The 16,638-nt window shown below is 41.7% G+C and overlaps 1 protein-coding gene across 1 annotated transcript; it reads left to right on the top strand.

Annotated features, from left to right (window-relative positions):
* The first annotated feature begins 14,439 nt into the window (after positions 1–14,439).
* On the top strand, positions 14,440–15,577 carry LOC147460086 (histone H3.2). The gene has a single exon (XM_086511224.1). It carries the CDS (start codon positions 14,904–14,906, stop codon positions 15,312–15,314), a length of 411 nt encoding a protein of 136 aa, XP_086367350.1. The 5' UTR covers positions 14,440–14,903; the 3' UTR covers positions 15,315–15,577.
* Positions 15,578–16,638: the final 1,061 nt, after the last annotated feature.

The raw sequence follows: 16,638 nt of genomic DNA, 5'->3' as shown, positions 1-16,638 counted from the left end.
CACGGAGATTTAATGAGAGTGTCAATCTCAACAAAGTGAACTCAGGGGGCTACTCGTTCTACGACAAAAGAAAATCAACCACTTCCTAGTCAGACAATCAGTATGCGTCCAATCTCACCACTCTAGGTCATCACGCCTTTTCGGCATCCAAACGAATCCGGAATGCAACAAAACTTAAGGAGAGGTATCACAACACTTAAGGGCTCGATCCTACCAAGTTCTGTCACCATCTGGGAAGGTACATAAATCACGATCCATCACAAAAAAATGTGCAAAAAACTGAAACAGAAGTACTCGGAAAGGTCCTCCTTAAGCATAGAAACATTTATCCATGGTCAAAAGATCAAAAAACAACCATTTTAACCTCCAAATCAATGCATTTAGCTCACAAACAATGCATCGTGAACCACAACAAAATTAAAAATGATCACACTTAGATTGTAGAGCAAAAGACAAGGAATGCAATGTGCTATTCGGAAACGAATTCTGATTACCAGTTCAGGAGAAAAGAAAATTACAATTTGTAGCAGTAAGAGGCCTCCACAGTGCACGTTTTTTTATTCTTCAAGCTAATGATAATTCTCCTCTCAAAACTAAGGGTTTTGACTTTAAAAGTTAAGGGGGCTTTCCCACGGCCATTCGGCCTCTTACAAGGGTGTAGACTTAGAGAAGTAGAGAGGGTATTGTCTAATTACATCACGGTTACAACTTATCCTAGGCTGAATTACATGGCTTTCTTCGAAAAATAGAGTGTTTAGAGGGTTTGGTGTGCATATGCCTGTATATGCCTGTATCCACCAAACAAGCAACTAATGTGATGAATACGCATGCCGACACCTAGTGTGTATGCATTTAGCAAAAACAAATCCGAACCTGCATATCCATGATCGTACTTACCAATACTTATGGCAAATGTGATGCTCATAACACACAGGAAAGAGGAGTGTAAATAGTGCAAGAACGAACTAAAGTCTATGTACTGCAATCATTTGCAAGCCTTACTGAAACCTTTGAACCATAATAGAAGGTAATACATAAATCACTTCTACCATAGCCTTGCTATAAGCATAAACAACCATTCATTAGAGTTGTTTAACAACATTTGTAACTTAAAAAGTGGTTCTAAGTATCCGGAAATTTTTTGCCACTGAAATTATTCCTGATACGTCGTGCTGAAAATGGTCTAGTAAACGGATTCAACCCGCACCTAGGGACTTTGTCCTGACACATAGTTGAAATAAAGAAAGAACTAAAGTCTATGTACTGCAATCATTTGCAAGCCTTACTGAAACCTTTGAACCATAATAGAAGGTAATACATAAATCACTTCTAGGTAAAAAACATTCATTAGAGTTGTTTAACAACATTTGTAACTGAAAAAGTGGTTCTAAGTATGCGGCAATTTTTTGCCACTGAAATTATTCGTGATACGTCGTGCTGAAAATGGTCTAGTAAACAGATTCAACCCGCACCTAGGGACTTTGTCGTGACACATAGTTGAAATAGTGGGCATCAGTGTCATTCTCAGAGACTCATATTCTCCACATGTGGAATATGTGTCATGTAAGGATGACTGAAAAAAGAACATCCTTCAAGTACGAGATGTACTTGTGTGTGGAGGTAACTGCAAACACTCTACGACAAAGTGAAAGGGACCCTCATTAGCCTTGCTTGACACTGGCTAAACCAAACTCCTTGAGTTCCTAGACCATGTTGTATCCCATGTGACAACATGTGCCAAATCAAACCCTACAAGTGGGTCCATAACTGCGTAATGCAAAAATGTATTTTGGACACTACGGCATAAAATTCTTGGCTCTTAAATGACGTTTTCATCTCTCTAAAGATAAAAAATGGATGAAAGCATTCAAGCTTATTCATCCAACTTGAAAAAATCAAGCAAAGCATATGCAAAAATGGAAATAAACCAAATCATATGTGTACCTGAAGGTTGAACATAGTGCTCACTTACCCGTAGTCAAAGGCACTTGCCCAAATTTCCCGCCTGCAAAGGCCTAGGAACACTAATTGAAAATCAATGAAATTCAAGTAGTATTACACATGTAACCCTGGGTGTTTCCTTTACAATCCAAACCCCTTGGTTAATATCTACATTATCAAACCCCTTGGTTAGACTTTGCAGGGAGACTGCTCAACTAGCAGCCAATAGTAATTGAAGTCAACTTTGGAAGTTGAAATTTTTCACTACCCCCTGGCATCTTGTGGACTTCTTTTCTTGAAAGTGCAAGTGTGAAGGTTCCAAGAATTGACTATCACCACTTAATAAGTGATTTAGTGATCACGAGCTGGGTCTTACTCCAAAATTATACTCGTATAAACACTCTTAGTGTTGTAGATGAAATAGGAGATCCACTCAAGTTGGAATCGTATTCACAATTGGATCTTTTCTAGACCTAAAAATCCATAATCTTGGGTTTTTGTGAACAACCGTGATGTTGGAAATGCGGGCTTCATCTATACACCTTGGTAGAGATAAGCCCTTACGAGTTCAAGACGTTCAAAAACTCAACTTGATCTTCACCCTCAAAGTGTGTAGTGCTAAAATAACACCCAAAAAATTAGTAATGGCAAGACTCTTGCTTGTCCATTAAAATCGATGGGTACTCGACTGGATAGAATTGTTTGATCTTGAAAGAAATCATTGACGGATTACAAATAGATGGCTCTTAGTTATTCCAAAACAGGGGACTCTTAGCCCTTAAAAAATGGATGGATCTTAGCCTTCGTGTTACCATATCAACATAGAAATATTCTAGTAAAACCATGCCTAATTTCACCTTTCTCGTAGGAAATTAGGAAGGAGAGAGAAAGAATGATGGGCTGGGGAAAATCTCGTATGCTGCTGTATTGAATGCCCCCTACTACTTATGCCTCTAGGAAAACAATGGTTGTGTGGTAGCTTATCCTTTTAGCATACAACAGTGTACTTGTACCACACTCTCGTAGAGAGAGGTACCATAATTCACATCTAGACCCACCTAGCTTATATGTGGTAATGATTATACGAGAGTGACTTAAGTATGGCACTTTGCCTGTGAATAAACCTTTAAAAAAATATCATAGTTGAGCTCGTCCTTGATAGAGTAGCTAGTGCTATAGCGAAAGTGGAAATAGTAATGAGATGGAATTATGTTAATCTCCCTGGCATACCATGCATGCAGAGGAATAAGCCCTTGGAGACATTGACAGCCCTACAGATTGAGCCGATACTAGAAGTACCTTGCACAATCGGGCATGGATACATCACAATTTGTCGTTATCTTACGTAAATTGTGAGCTTATGTCCGCACGTTGCCGAATGCCCAGCACTGTGTGCCAATGTCATTGATTTGAAGTCAATGACAGGATCTTGGCACGGGTTAGAAGCCTTGCTTGTCATAAATGTTGTCAAAGCACTTTTGCTTTGTACAATAGGCAATCTTTGCCAACTTAAAAGTTAAAATGTAGAAAAACAAGAAAACTTGAAATTGTCTAACCTTGCTGTGGCAAGTGGCTTGAGTTTTCAAAAAAAACTCGCTTAAATCTGGCTCATGCTATATTTGCTGCTCGAGTGAGGTAGCTACGCCCTCGTATGATTTAAGAACCTGCAAACATCTTGGCAAGTTTCCCTAAGTTCGTATGCTAATAGCATATTCCAAACTTTGAAAACCGTGATGCCAAATGCCGAAAGGGAATCCTTGCTTCACATAAGTACTCATGGAGTTCTGGTGCTCGTAGCTAACAGATACTCTTGCCAATTTACAATGTCATAGCAAAAGAAAGTCGACCTTGTCGAGCATTCACAGGTAATTGACCTTGTCAAATTGTACTACATATTGAAAAAACAAAAAAATATTTGCAAAGTATGTACTTGCTTGGCTTGATTACGATTGTCCTTGACCATATAGATTTGTCTCAATTGACATAACCTTTGTAAAATTTTTGCCTAGGAACCATGTCCTAGCAAAAATGCAAATCCAGAATGCGACATAGAGAAACCCCTATCGGCTTCTCAAGCTGGAACAAGTGGCCGGCCATGATGAGCACATTTGCCTATAACTTGTATTAGACGTAATAGCATTACCCATTGAATGATCATGCCATACAATGGTCAAGTTCCCCCAAATCGATATGCTCGTAGCATATTCAAGACTGTGGGTAGGGATTATACCATAATCACAAAAAAGGAAGGATTGCTTTTGACATTGCCTTTATGGATACGCACATGCCATGCATGATGAAAAGTTTCAAGGGCCAATTTCTGAGTGGTTTACTAAATATAGATGTTTATATTCAGTTAGTGAGCCTTGCTCAACGATCAAAACATCATCTTGGATGCCAAGAGAACATTGCTCTAGCATAAAAAATGACAACTGCATAATTAAAACTAACTAAGCGAGGAAAAAGCAGAAAATATGCATACCTCAATGTCGTGAAGATTTGGAGCTTCTGCTTGTCGACGTAACCCCACCAATTGTCGACCTTGTCACGAGTAGGGTATCGTACTTGTCGACCCGAGGGCACTTGATCACGTGCTCCATGGTAATTACGTCAATCATTGAAAATTTCCAATCCTTGCCTAACATGCCCATGATTCTTCATCATTAGCACACCTTGCGTGCCGAATTTTCCCAACTTTGCCGATTCATGCAGTTATCAAGCTTTTTCGTTTGTGCCGCAATTGTTGAGGCCCTTCACAATCCTCACATGCTTCACAATCCTCTCATGGTCCTTTGCTTTAGCCAAATTTCTCAAAGATCTCTGTAATTGATTCAATATTCAGAGATTCATCAACTTCATTCTCCTTATTTGATTCTCCTTGGCTCTGACTGCTTTGCCTTGGTAGTACTGCTTACTTACATGAAGAGCTTGGGGGGGGGGGGGGGCATCGTGGGTACCCTCCTCTGGGATTCAAAAGACAAACCCCTAGACAAAGGTTCAGATAGCCACCATGAGAAAACAACTTCAACAAAATGCCCATGTCATCAAGCTGCCTACGCCGCAGGCAAGGGAGGAGGTAGAGGGTGCTACAGTGCCCGTTCGAGGACATGTAGAGAAAAAAATATGTCCTTGTTGCAACACGATTCAAGAGAGCCCAAACATGCATGATTTCAGCAAGGTTCGACCCGTGCCCTAAGCCCCCATACCCATGCAAGCTGCCACGCTCCTTCCCCTCGTCTTGGTAGGGGCTCTTCTCACGTGTGCTCACCATAAGAGCTTCGGCGACATAGAGAAGGAGATCTACATCACACACACACACACACACACACATAGAGAGAGAGAGAGAGAGAGAGAGAGAGAGAGAGAGAGAGAGAGAGAGAGAGAGAGAGAGAGAGAGAGAGAGAGAGAGAGAGAGAGAGAGAGAAGACATGCAACAAGCCATGCAAGGTCATGTTCCCCCTTCCTCCATACCTCTCCTCCCTTGGGCTCTGATATCAATGTGAGACAGAGGGGACTAGAGCATGCTCATCACCACCCAACCATGCCCTATATAGGCCCTTGGCCTGCTAAACATAGGCACCCCCTTGACTGCATGTCTGTCCTGGCCCTTGGCCCTGCCCGGTCCTACCCTTGGCATGCCAGCCAGGCTATTTGCGCAAAGTTAAGGAACATTTATGGAAGTTTCAAGCCGTACAATTACTTCATGTGCCTCGAGCAAAAAGAGGAAGCATGTACCACCGTACTATGCTTGATTATCATTTTTGAGCAAGCAACAACAAATCTCATTGCCAAAGTTGGTAAATCGGTTATTGATCTAGGAGGTGTTAGGACAAGGGTCCTGTAACCTAAGAACTAGGATGGTCATGGACTACGGCCAAGGGTCGGGCTAGACAGTGTGGACAGGGGATCCGCGTCTAGGGCAAGGGGCTAGGAGCCCGCCTATATAAAGGGAGGTTGGGAGGAGGATCTTCAGTCTAGTTTTCCCTAGTTCTTACACTGGTATTAGAGCTTAGGTCTCTCTTCCACTCTCTCTCTAGGCATGGTCACTTTTTGCTCCTAAAAATAGGGCCTTTAGGTGAGAACCGTGGCCTTTGTAAGGCTTTTTCCATATTTAGCAAGGGACTGTCTAAATCGGGTAACACTTTCCCGTTTTGGAAGCTGAGCTATGGCGCATGAAACGGTGCCCTCTTGGGCTTGACGGAGGCGCCCTGGGGAAGGGGGTGTGTGTCCAAGAAAAAAAACGTTGATTTTCACATTGAAAGGCCAATTGGCAATTGGTTTTGAGCCTTGGCCATTATTAGTGGCCCTTCCCACAAGCAAGGGGGCACAAGGCGGAGCAAGCAACAAGCCGTCTCGACTTTCCATCGAGTCTCACGACTTGCGGTTAGGCTCAGTTATTGCAGAAAAATTCCAGAAACCTGCATATTTTTACGATTGCGACAGCTTCAATTGGCTTTCAAGCAACATAATAGCCAAAGCTTTCAATAATTAAGCTTCTTCACAACGGTGACGCTTCAACCATCTACATTGCACGATTTCAGTCATCTTTTGAACCACGGGCGATTGTGCGGAGTTTGATTTTTACGCCGCTGGTGCAAATTCTTCTTTATTCGACGGTTAGGTGCTACGACGCACAAGTGGAGTTACATATACTTGGCAAGTGCTACCCACATCAGGTATTTTTTTCTGAGTACTTTCACTGCGCTGTGTCGCCATGGATTCGGATATCAACATGACATTCGATTTTGAGCAAAGTACTCCTAATCCCGCCAATGACGGCTCGCGGCCGGATCCTCTCAAGGAGAGTAGCCGCGACGCTACGGCAAGAGAAGATACTTATGAATTGCTCGATATTCAAGAATTTCATGCACTTCAGACATGCATGACAGTCATGGATGAAAATTTTAAGGCTTTAAATGAAAATGTTACTAAACTTTCCACATTAGTCATTCAATTAATGCAACAACAGACTAAGACTCCTGCTGACACCCACATGCATGAGCACGTTGGAACACAAGGGCAAGGCCCAATTAATGAAACACTGCATACTCTCACGACCAAAGAGGTAGATGACTTGTTAAAAAACTTTAAACCACCAGTTTTCAAGGGCGAAGACCGGGACCGCAATAAGGATGCACTGAACATCTTTCTCAGTAAATGGGATGGAATTCACGCCTTACAGCGTACTCCGGATGCAATTAGAGCTCTGCAACGAGCTTAACTCTGGAAGGCAAGGCCTACAAATGGTGGATGTCTCTCAAGGAGAAGAACATCATACCACAGAGTTGGGCAGCCTTTGAATCAATGTTTAGCAAGGATTTTTTGCCTACAAACAAGGCCGATCGGAATTGGATCGCTTGGGACACGTGTTCCATGCGCCAATATCCATCACTCCTTGAATATACTCTCACTATCGAGACGTCATCCTCAAGTTGGAAGGCTTGGATACCTTTCAACAAGTATGAGGGTTCATACGAGGTCTGACTCCATAACTTAAGAAGTATGTCAAGTCCCAGGACACTAAAACACTTGAGGAATCCATAGTGAAAGCACATATTCATGATGACCCTAATGATAAGAAAACACATAATAGTAACGTGCCTGCTAGTATACATGGTAATACACGCACTCAGTACGGGCATAATAAAAGAAAATTTCTAGTTGCTAATTCAAATGCATCTAAAAAACCCAAGGGGTCCAGGGGTCCTCTCTCTCCTGAGGATTTTGATAAGGCCAAGAAAGAGAAGCTATGTTTTCAATGTTTAGGAAGAGGCCATGGCAAAAAGGATTGTCCCAAGGGGAAATCTGCTGTTCAGGGGAAGGAGAAAGCAGTGCACACGGTGCAACTACTGCCTCTTGAGTCTTCCTCAAAATTCTCCACAGTGGAAGTAACACACACTGAGGTCGTGCATGACTGCTGTCTCACAGCTTCCATGTGGCAACAAACCTTTGGACCACATGAGTTAGTACGTATGCACGAATATCTACAAGGGTACAAGGTGCGCATCTTGGTAGATGACGATGCTACTCACAATTTCATCAATTATGGATTGGTGAAAAAGCTCAAACTGCCTCAAACTCCGAGTACCCACCGCTACCAGGTAGCAATGATGAATGGATATGATACTGAAATATGGGATACTCAATGCCGAGCTGTTCTATTGGAAGTACAAGGGTACTCTACTTGTTTGGATTTTCAAGTTATGAACATGGAAAGGGCTGATGTGGTTCTTGGTAGGGAGTGGTTGCATAGCCTAGGACCATCACTGATGCGTAGCTATGAGCACAACAGCTTGATGTTTGATTCCCATGGCACACATGTGTTGTTGTTAAGAGAAAAGGATATACCTTCATCACCACTGATTTGCACTGTTGAGCTTATGCAGCTCATTTCTGATAATGAAATAGAACAGGTTTTCTTGTGTTACTCACTGTCTCATTTTCTTTCTAACATTGAGTCTGTTGAACATTCCTCAACGCCGCATGCTTCTCTCTCCTCTATACCATCAATTGCTAATTTTACACAAGCAAACATTGCTAATCAATTACAAAAATTATTAAAGGAATTTCAAGATGTCTTTCCTAATGATTTGCCATCAGGTTTACCGCCGACACGCTCAATACAACATGGTATTGACGTGACTGCAGGTTGTAAACCTGTTAGTAAACCACCTTACCGTATGAGTTACTCAGAGGCTGCTGAGGTGGAACGTCAGCTTGATGACTACCTTAGCAGAGGGTTTATACAACCCAGTTCTTCACCATGGGCTTCGCCTATCCTTTTAGTGAAGAAAAAGGACGGTAGTATGTGCATATTCGTAGACTATCGGGGTTTAAATGCGGTTACAGTTAAGAACAAATACCCATTGCCAAGGGTAGATGAGTTATTTGATAAGCTAACTCATGCTCGTATTTTTACGAAAATCGACTTGCGGTCAGGATATCACAAAGTCCGTATTTGGCTTGCCGATATACCTAAGACTGCATTCCAAACACGGTTTGGACATTACGAGTTTTTGGTGATGCCCTTTGGGTTAACCAATGCGCCCGCAACATTCATGACACTTATGGATAGTGTCTTGAAGCCATATTTGGGAAAATTTGTCATTGTGTTCCTCGATGACATTCTAGTTTACAGTGCTTCTGAAGAAGAACACTTATAACATCTCAGACAGGTGTTTGAGTTGTTACGCACAAACAAGTTATATGCCAAGGAATCTAAATGTGATTTTCTCAAGGAGGAAATTCATTATTTAGGGCATGTTATTTCAGCTAACGGCCTATACATGGATCAATCCAAAGTGGATACCATCCAGAAATGGCCACCTCCTAAAAATCTGGAAGAATTACAGATCTTTTTAGGCTTTGCATGTTTTTATCGAAGGTTCGTTAAAAACTATGCTCACATTGCTGTACCTATGATGGACCAACTAAAAGGCAAAGGTAAAGCTTTTCAGTAGGGTTCCGCTCAATAGCACAGTTTTGAAACACTCAAAGACGCATTAGCTACAGCTCCTATACTGGCTATTGTAGATCCTTTGAAACCATTCGTTTTGGAAACGGATGCCAATGATCGTGCTATTGGAGCAGTTCTGTTACAAGACGGACGGCCAATTGCATTTGAAAGTAAGAAGCTGGATGCAACTCAAAAGAATTATTCTGCTTACGAACGCGAACTCCATGCAATAGTGTCTGCCTTAAAGACATGGTGACACTATATGTATGGTGCTCAGTTCGAGATTGTGTTTGACTATGAAAGCATCAAATGGTTTACACAACAAACAGATTTAAAGGGTCGAAAAGCCAGGTGGGCCGAGATCCTTCAGGAATATGACGCCAAATTAAGGTATCGCAAAGGCCGATACAATGTAGTGCCAGACGCTCTAAGTCGAATGCCGGAGATCAATTCGCTCTTGTTCACAGAACTTCATAGTGAATTTCTAAATTCTCTCAAGGGCAAATATGAGCATGATGAAACATATTCCAAAGCGTGGAGCCATGTTCAAAAGAGGGATCCTTCTCACTCCAATGCAGGTAGTGTACAATTAACCTCCACACCTAGTTCTCCTTTATCAAGTGATGAACTATAGCGATGGAAGCATTTTACCATCGACAATGGGTACCTACTCCACAAGGGGAGAGTTTGTGTACCGACGGACACAGACATTCGGTGCCAAATTCTTTATGAATGTCATGATAGTCCAAGTGCAGGGCACCCGGGGATTAGAAAAACTTATTCTCTCGTACGACGACAATTTTACTGGCCAGGTCTACATGGCTTTGTTCAAGCTTATGTCTTACATTGCCAAAAATGTCAAGTTAACAAAGTAGAGCGCCTGAAAGCAGGAGGACTCTTACATCCTTTGGAAATTCCCAATGGAAAATGGGAAAGTATCTCTATGGATCTCATTGTAGGTTTACCAACCACTATACGAGGTCATGACTCAGTATGGGTGGTCGTAGACAGGTAGACTAAACTATGTAAGTTTATTTTGACCAAATCAACGGTTAAGACACCGGAACTAGCAAAGTTATTTGTGGAAAATCTATACAAATTGTATGGGTTGCCAAGTACCATTGTTAGTGACCGTGATCCCAAGTTTAACAACCACTTTTGGAGAGCTGTATTTAAACGATTGGGTACACAACTCAACCTCAGTACAACTGATCATCGAGAAACGGATGGTCAAATGGAACGGGTTAACCAGGTGCTAGAGAATATGCTAAAACAGTCAGACTGGGAAGAATACTTACCTATTCTCAAGTTTGCCTACAACAGTTCTAAGCATGTCACAACAGGTTTTAGTCCTTTCATGCTCATGTACGGGTTCAACCTATGTCACCAGTTACGGTGGGGTTGCCAACCGAAAAACTCCAATAGGTTAAGGATTTTCTCCAAGACCACATGGATATGCTGAAACTTGCTCGTCAGAATGTCCGGCAAGCACAAGATCGATATAAGAAATACGCTGATGAGAAACGTCGGCAAGTTACCTTCGAAGAAGGGGAGGAAGTATTTTACGTGTGCCAGAACATTCAGAAAGTTTGAAAACTGGACCGACACCTAAATTATCTCCCCGATATTGTGGGCCTTTCAAAATACTCAAGCGAGTCAGTGATCGTGCCTACAAACTATTACTACCATCGCATTCTCGCATTCATCCGGTGTTTCATGTAAGCCGTCTACGAAAACGGTTACATGGGGACGACAACGTCATTGACCAATAGGTTTTGGTTGATTACATTGAACCTCCTACCTTACCGCATGAACCTGAACATGTTATGGATTATCATGAGTTGCGTACACGACATCACGTACGACAACAAGGCTTAATCAAGTGGAAAGACCAACCTGAAGAAGGTGCCACTTGGGAAAACATTAGTGTTCTTAAGAAGAAGTTTCCCACTTTTGTTTTCGAGGATGAAAAATCTTCTTTAAGGGGGGAATAATGTCAGGACAAGGGTCCTGTAACCTAAGAACTAGGATGGTCATGGACTATGGCCAAGGGTCGGGCTAGACAGTGTGGACAAGGGATCCGTCTAGGGCAAGGGGCTAGGAACCCGCCTATATAAAGGGAGGTTGGGAGGAGGATCTTTAGTCTAGTTTTCCCTAGTTCTTACAGGAGGTATGGTTTGGAACCAAGTTAAAGCTTTGCCTTCCAAGGTCATTCCAAACCCTTCAAATTGTGTATGGAAGTTGATTATGTGTTTAGCTCTCAAAACTTGTCTGAAGCTGCTCGTAAAGTATTTTACTTCTACACAAAGTGGAATGTACCTCTCTTAATAAAACCAAATACATGCACAAGAGAGGAGCCCACTCATGCATGTGGGCGGATTGGACTCAATCTATATATGTGATCTCCTTCATCTCCATATTTGTTTCTATGTGTGCACTTTGCTTATAATTGTTTGGTGTTTGCATATCTCCACACATAATAGTGATATTAGAGCATATACACAACAAAAGAGAAGGTTTGATGAGAGCAAGTTTCTTGTGGATCCCCCTCCCCCCCGCCCCCCCAACCCACCCCAAATATGCAACCCAAGAACCTCTTGTAGTGCCCCCCTAAACCTTACAACCAAGGCATAGACCTTGGCATACCGAGGGCATACCATACGAACTTAAAGGCACCATTGACTACCATTGGCATTGTGTGCATAGGACTCCTCCTCAAAGTCTTGTAGCAAAGGGGGCCTTGAACTCACCACATCAAGGTAAAGAGCCGAGTGTTACGATTTGACTATTCACCTTCCTTGTATATTATAGCCTAGAGAATTATCCACAAGTTGAAAGTAAAATCTCCAACTCTATAGAAAATTCTTTCATGTGACATCTGCTTTATAATCTTGAACTACACCTTGCTCCCCACCAAAAAACCTTTTCCATTGCTTTCAACACTACACTGTATGTTAAACAACAACTCTTTGAGCCAAATCAACCCAAATCCTTTGGAAGAAGGACTGCACTCACCACTTCCAAATCCACCTGTAAATCTTGTGATGTTTTTGAAAGAGAAGATGGCAAACTCTTATGGTGACAATGGGAGGCTCAATTAACATGTCCTTATTTTATGTTGCCCCACCTTAGCAGGCTCCCAAGATCGTCCACCTCCTGTGTTATTAATACTTGTGTACACAAGGGAACTTTCTAGCACCATAGTAGCATAGTTGCTGATACAGAGGGGCAATGGCAATCACAACAATCTTTTGCTGCCTTAAATTCCTCACAAAAGCTATTGTGGCTCAAGAAAAGTTGACACAAGCATGGATAGTTATTTCATGCGTTCATGCTGATACAGAGGGGCAATGGCAATCGCAGCAAGCTTTTACTGCCTTAAATTCCTCACAAAAGCTACGGTGGCTCAAGAACAATTAACACAAGCATGGATAGTTATTTCATGCGTTAATTAAGACGGTTTTTTTTTCCCTTATGTTTTGATATAAATGGAAGGGCGTGAGCCCTTTTATATAAGTCACTCTAGGACCAAAGCGTGAATAGGGGGCTTAACACAACCATCGGTGCATCTTTAAAACCTAAGATGGTTTTCACAAGAGGAGGACACCTTGTTCTTTGTCCCCTCATTGTTTGCTGCAAACATAGAGTACTACTTATAACTTTTAAAATGTATACAAAGAACAAGCCCATGTAAATGACAATGGCATGCCTTGTCAGCAATCAACCTATAAATCATGTGTGTAGAGAGTTAAAGCTTCCATGTTGGGTGAGATTCCACAGCATTTTGTAAACAATCACATATTGCATAAGAATGAAAGGCAGCACACAAGCTACATCCATGCTCATTGAGCCATGGCTTCAATCCACTATGAACCTTGTGCACGAAAATGATTTAATAAAACAATAGATGGGGAGTAGAGTATATGTTGGTAGCCTTGTATAACACCCCTAGTGGCAAAAAACATATTTAACACTTCCAAGAAATATGGGAGCCTGCATTATTTTTTTGAGATAATAATGAATTTGGTCATCATGAAGTAGAAGGAGGCACTGCCTATCGGGAGCTTCAAAATCTCTTTGAACATAAGTCTGTCAAACTGTGCCTCTCCTTTCTTGCAGGTCACATAAAATTGGCCCTAAGGAAGCTAAAGGTAGATGTAAGCTTTGAAATGATGTGCGAATTTTGTGTGCAAGGAGAGCGTACCTAAGGGAGGGAGAGGAGGAGAGAGAGAAAGGGAGTCCTTTGAGCTACGCAGCCATGGTGTGGTGAAAGGTCCTACCTTCCATGAAGCCGAAAACACCAAATCCTAGCTGCACATCTAAATGTGGCCCTTGCCTCATACTCCACTTCCAACTAGGAAATTTCTAAAAAGTTAAGAAGGATATATCTAAATTAAAGTAAGTGTCACATCACCTATACTTAAACTAAACCAAGTGTTCATCCACAATTGAAATTACGACTTTAGCACTACCTCTCTTCAGGCAGGTAGTGTCAACAATCTCAATAATATTCATTGATCAAACATCCAATGGCATACAAATTCCATCATAACCTGTTCATGATGTTGAATCCAAGAAATGAAAAAGTTGCACTGAATCATGACTAAACAATAATTTTGAAGGAGGTTGATAATAGCTACAACTTGATAGCAAGCACAATGCGAGGGTGCCAATGACATAAATATCAAGGGAAGATGTTGATAGGGAGACCCCTGTAGTGACAATTGCTGAAGACTTTAGAAAGGAACTCCCAAATGAGGCTCAACAGATAAAAGCCTACCACTAGATCAAGCAAATTTTGTCAAGAACGTAAGGGCAACATAGAGCAAGCCAACAAGAGTAACCGCTTTAAAGATCTGTCACAAGATAGAAATGGAAAAATGCAGTGCCTTCCCCTAACATCTCGACATAGATTACTTTGGAGGTTAAACAAGGTGAGAATGCTATGATGTTCTCACGAGGGCCTGCCATGAGATAGAGATAGAGAGAGAGAGAGGTACTCATTAACCAGAATTCCAAAATTGGAAGCCCAATAGTCCATATCTAACTATATATGAATACAATTTACCTTCAGCTTTTGGAGCCCAATCATAAGTTGCCACTAGATGAACTGGTTGTGGATCAAAATGTAAGGCCTTGTCCATGGACATTGGAGAGCCAAAACAGAGAAATGTCGAAAAATAGTCATTCGCGAAACACGATACGCGTAACGCAACCTAACTTTTCAGGGGTGCCTTGCAAAACAGTAAAATGCTTAATAAGTAGAAAGAGAAATGAGAGGAGTGGCTTTCATAGTGAATCCAATCGATAGCCAATGAGGAAAGGGCATTGAGATCGACATTTTAGACCGTTGGATGAGGAGAAGAGGGGGAGGCCCGTCGATCCCGTAGAGCCGGAAGAGGAGGTGGGTTTTAAAACAGGTGCGATAGCGCCATGAATTGAGTGCAATTTGTCTGTGCAATCGATTTGGGGTCCTCTTTATTTCTCTGCGTTCTACTCTCTCACCATGGCTCGCACCAAGCAGACAGCTCGCAAGTCAACAGGGGGCAAGGCGCCTCGCAAGCAGCTTGCAACAAAGGCTGCTCGCAAGTCGGCCCCTGCAACAGGGGGAGTGAAGAAGCCCCATCGCTTCCGCCCTGGAACTGTGGCTCTGCGAGAAATCAGAAAGTATCAGAAGAGCACAGAGCTGCTCATCCGCAAGCTGCCCTTCCAGAGGCTGGTTCGCGAAATCGCTCAAGATTTCAAGACGGATCTGCGCTTCCAGAGCTCTGCTGTGCTGGCCCTTCAAGAGGCTGCCGAGGCCTACCTAGTGGGTCTCTTTGAGGATACGAATCTCTGTGCTATTCATGCCAAGCGTGTGACTATCATGCCCAAGGATATTCAGTTGGCTCGACGCATTCGTGGTGAAAGGGCGTAGAATCTCTTTCTCTGTTCGCTTCCAAAGGTGTATTTATACACCATCTTTCTCTACGGGATGTCTCAAAATCTGCATGTCCATTGTCTTGTTGAGATTTGAGCATCTTGATGATGATGACTTCAATGCTCTAGTAATGCAGCTCAGTTGTTATGCGTTACTGATGCTTTGCTTTTAACTTTAATGCATTGCAGAGCTTTCTCCGCTCTATCCAAAGATCTGGCAATGTAAATTTCAGCTAGTAACATATCCCCTTTTGAAGCTCTTATCAGATAACAGGTATCTGCTACAAGCTTAGCTTCTGTTTGAAGCATATATAGATCTCATGCAGCTCTTCTTGACTGCAGTCTCTTCCAGGGGAATTGAATGTATCAGCTTTCATGTTAGGTTCTTATTTAGGTTAATGATTCATGGCACAAATTGCCAACTCACATGATTAAGTTAATGGTAGTGTTCCCAACAAAGACGATAACAAGAGCACTTTGCTATAAACATAATTACTCCTCAATGGACTCATTTGCTTCAATGGATAGTTATCCTGTAGTGTTGTAAGCTTTAACCTTCTCTTGAGCTAGATGAGATGCAACCTTCTAGAGAGGGACGGGTTCCTTATGGTCATGACCCTCATCCCTTCAATTTTTGCCTAAATCTAAACATTTCCTTAAGAAAGATATTGAGCTAGAAACAAGAAATTAAGCATTTGCACACACTAACTAAGCAACCAATCTGAAGGCATGCATGCAATAAAGATAGTCAGACTCAAATGAATTGAGTAAGTAGAGAGAAGAGCAATGAATTCCATTGAAATTATTGCCATCTTACCATCATTGAAAGCGTGTACATGGAGAGATTACAAAAGGTAGACTTAGGTAGAGGGAAATGGATAAAAAGTTCTTCCTCTTTCATTTGTCTCGAAGTAGTCCATTTCAATTATACCCTTGGTGAGAATTTTACTTTAATGTGGTTGATCATTAGGAGAAACTTGGTTTCACTTTAGGGTCTTTTAATTCTAGTTAGAGAGAGAGAGTAGCACTCAACCAATGAGAAACAAATTTACATAATGTTGGAAATTGGTTTTTTATAATCAAACTTGTTGAAACATGCTTTGCAATATGTAGATTTAAGGTCACAAACATCTCTTATTAGGGTTCCACAACATCGAACCAATTGTAAATTATTAATTTTTTGTAGTACATAATATTTTTGTAGGTTTAGGGTTGATGTTATGTTTGGTATGTTGTAGATATTTATCAGTTGGATAAGATGGATTGGCAATCAGTTGAGAGTATAGTTGGGATTTTGGATGCTTTTCATCCATTTATTGTTG

The sequence above is a fragment of the Adiantum capillus-veneris genome, chromosome 4 (assembly GCF_014529385.1).
Source record: "Adiantum capillus-veneris isolate H3 chromosome 4, ASM1452938v2, whole genome shotgun sequence".
Taxonomy (NCBI): Eukaryota; Viridiplantae; Streptophyta; class Polypodiopsida; order Polypodiales; family Pteridaceae; genus Adiantum; species Adiantum capillus-veneris.
Note: the sequence above shows the minus strand (reverse complement) of the source record. Positions and strands in the feature narration are given on the sequence as shown.

Excerpts from the sequence above, each read along its gene's own strand:
- LOC147460086 (XM_086511224.1), top strand. The coding sequence starts at position 14,904 with ATGGCTCGCACCAAGCAGACAGCTCGCAAGTCAACAGGGGGCAAGGCG.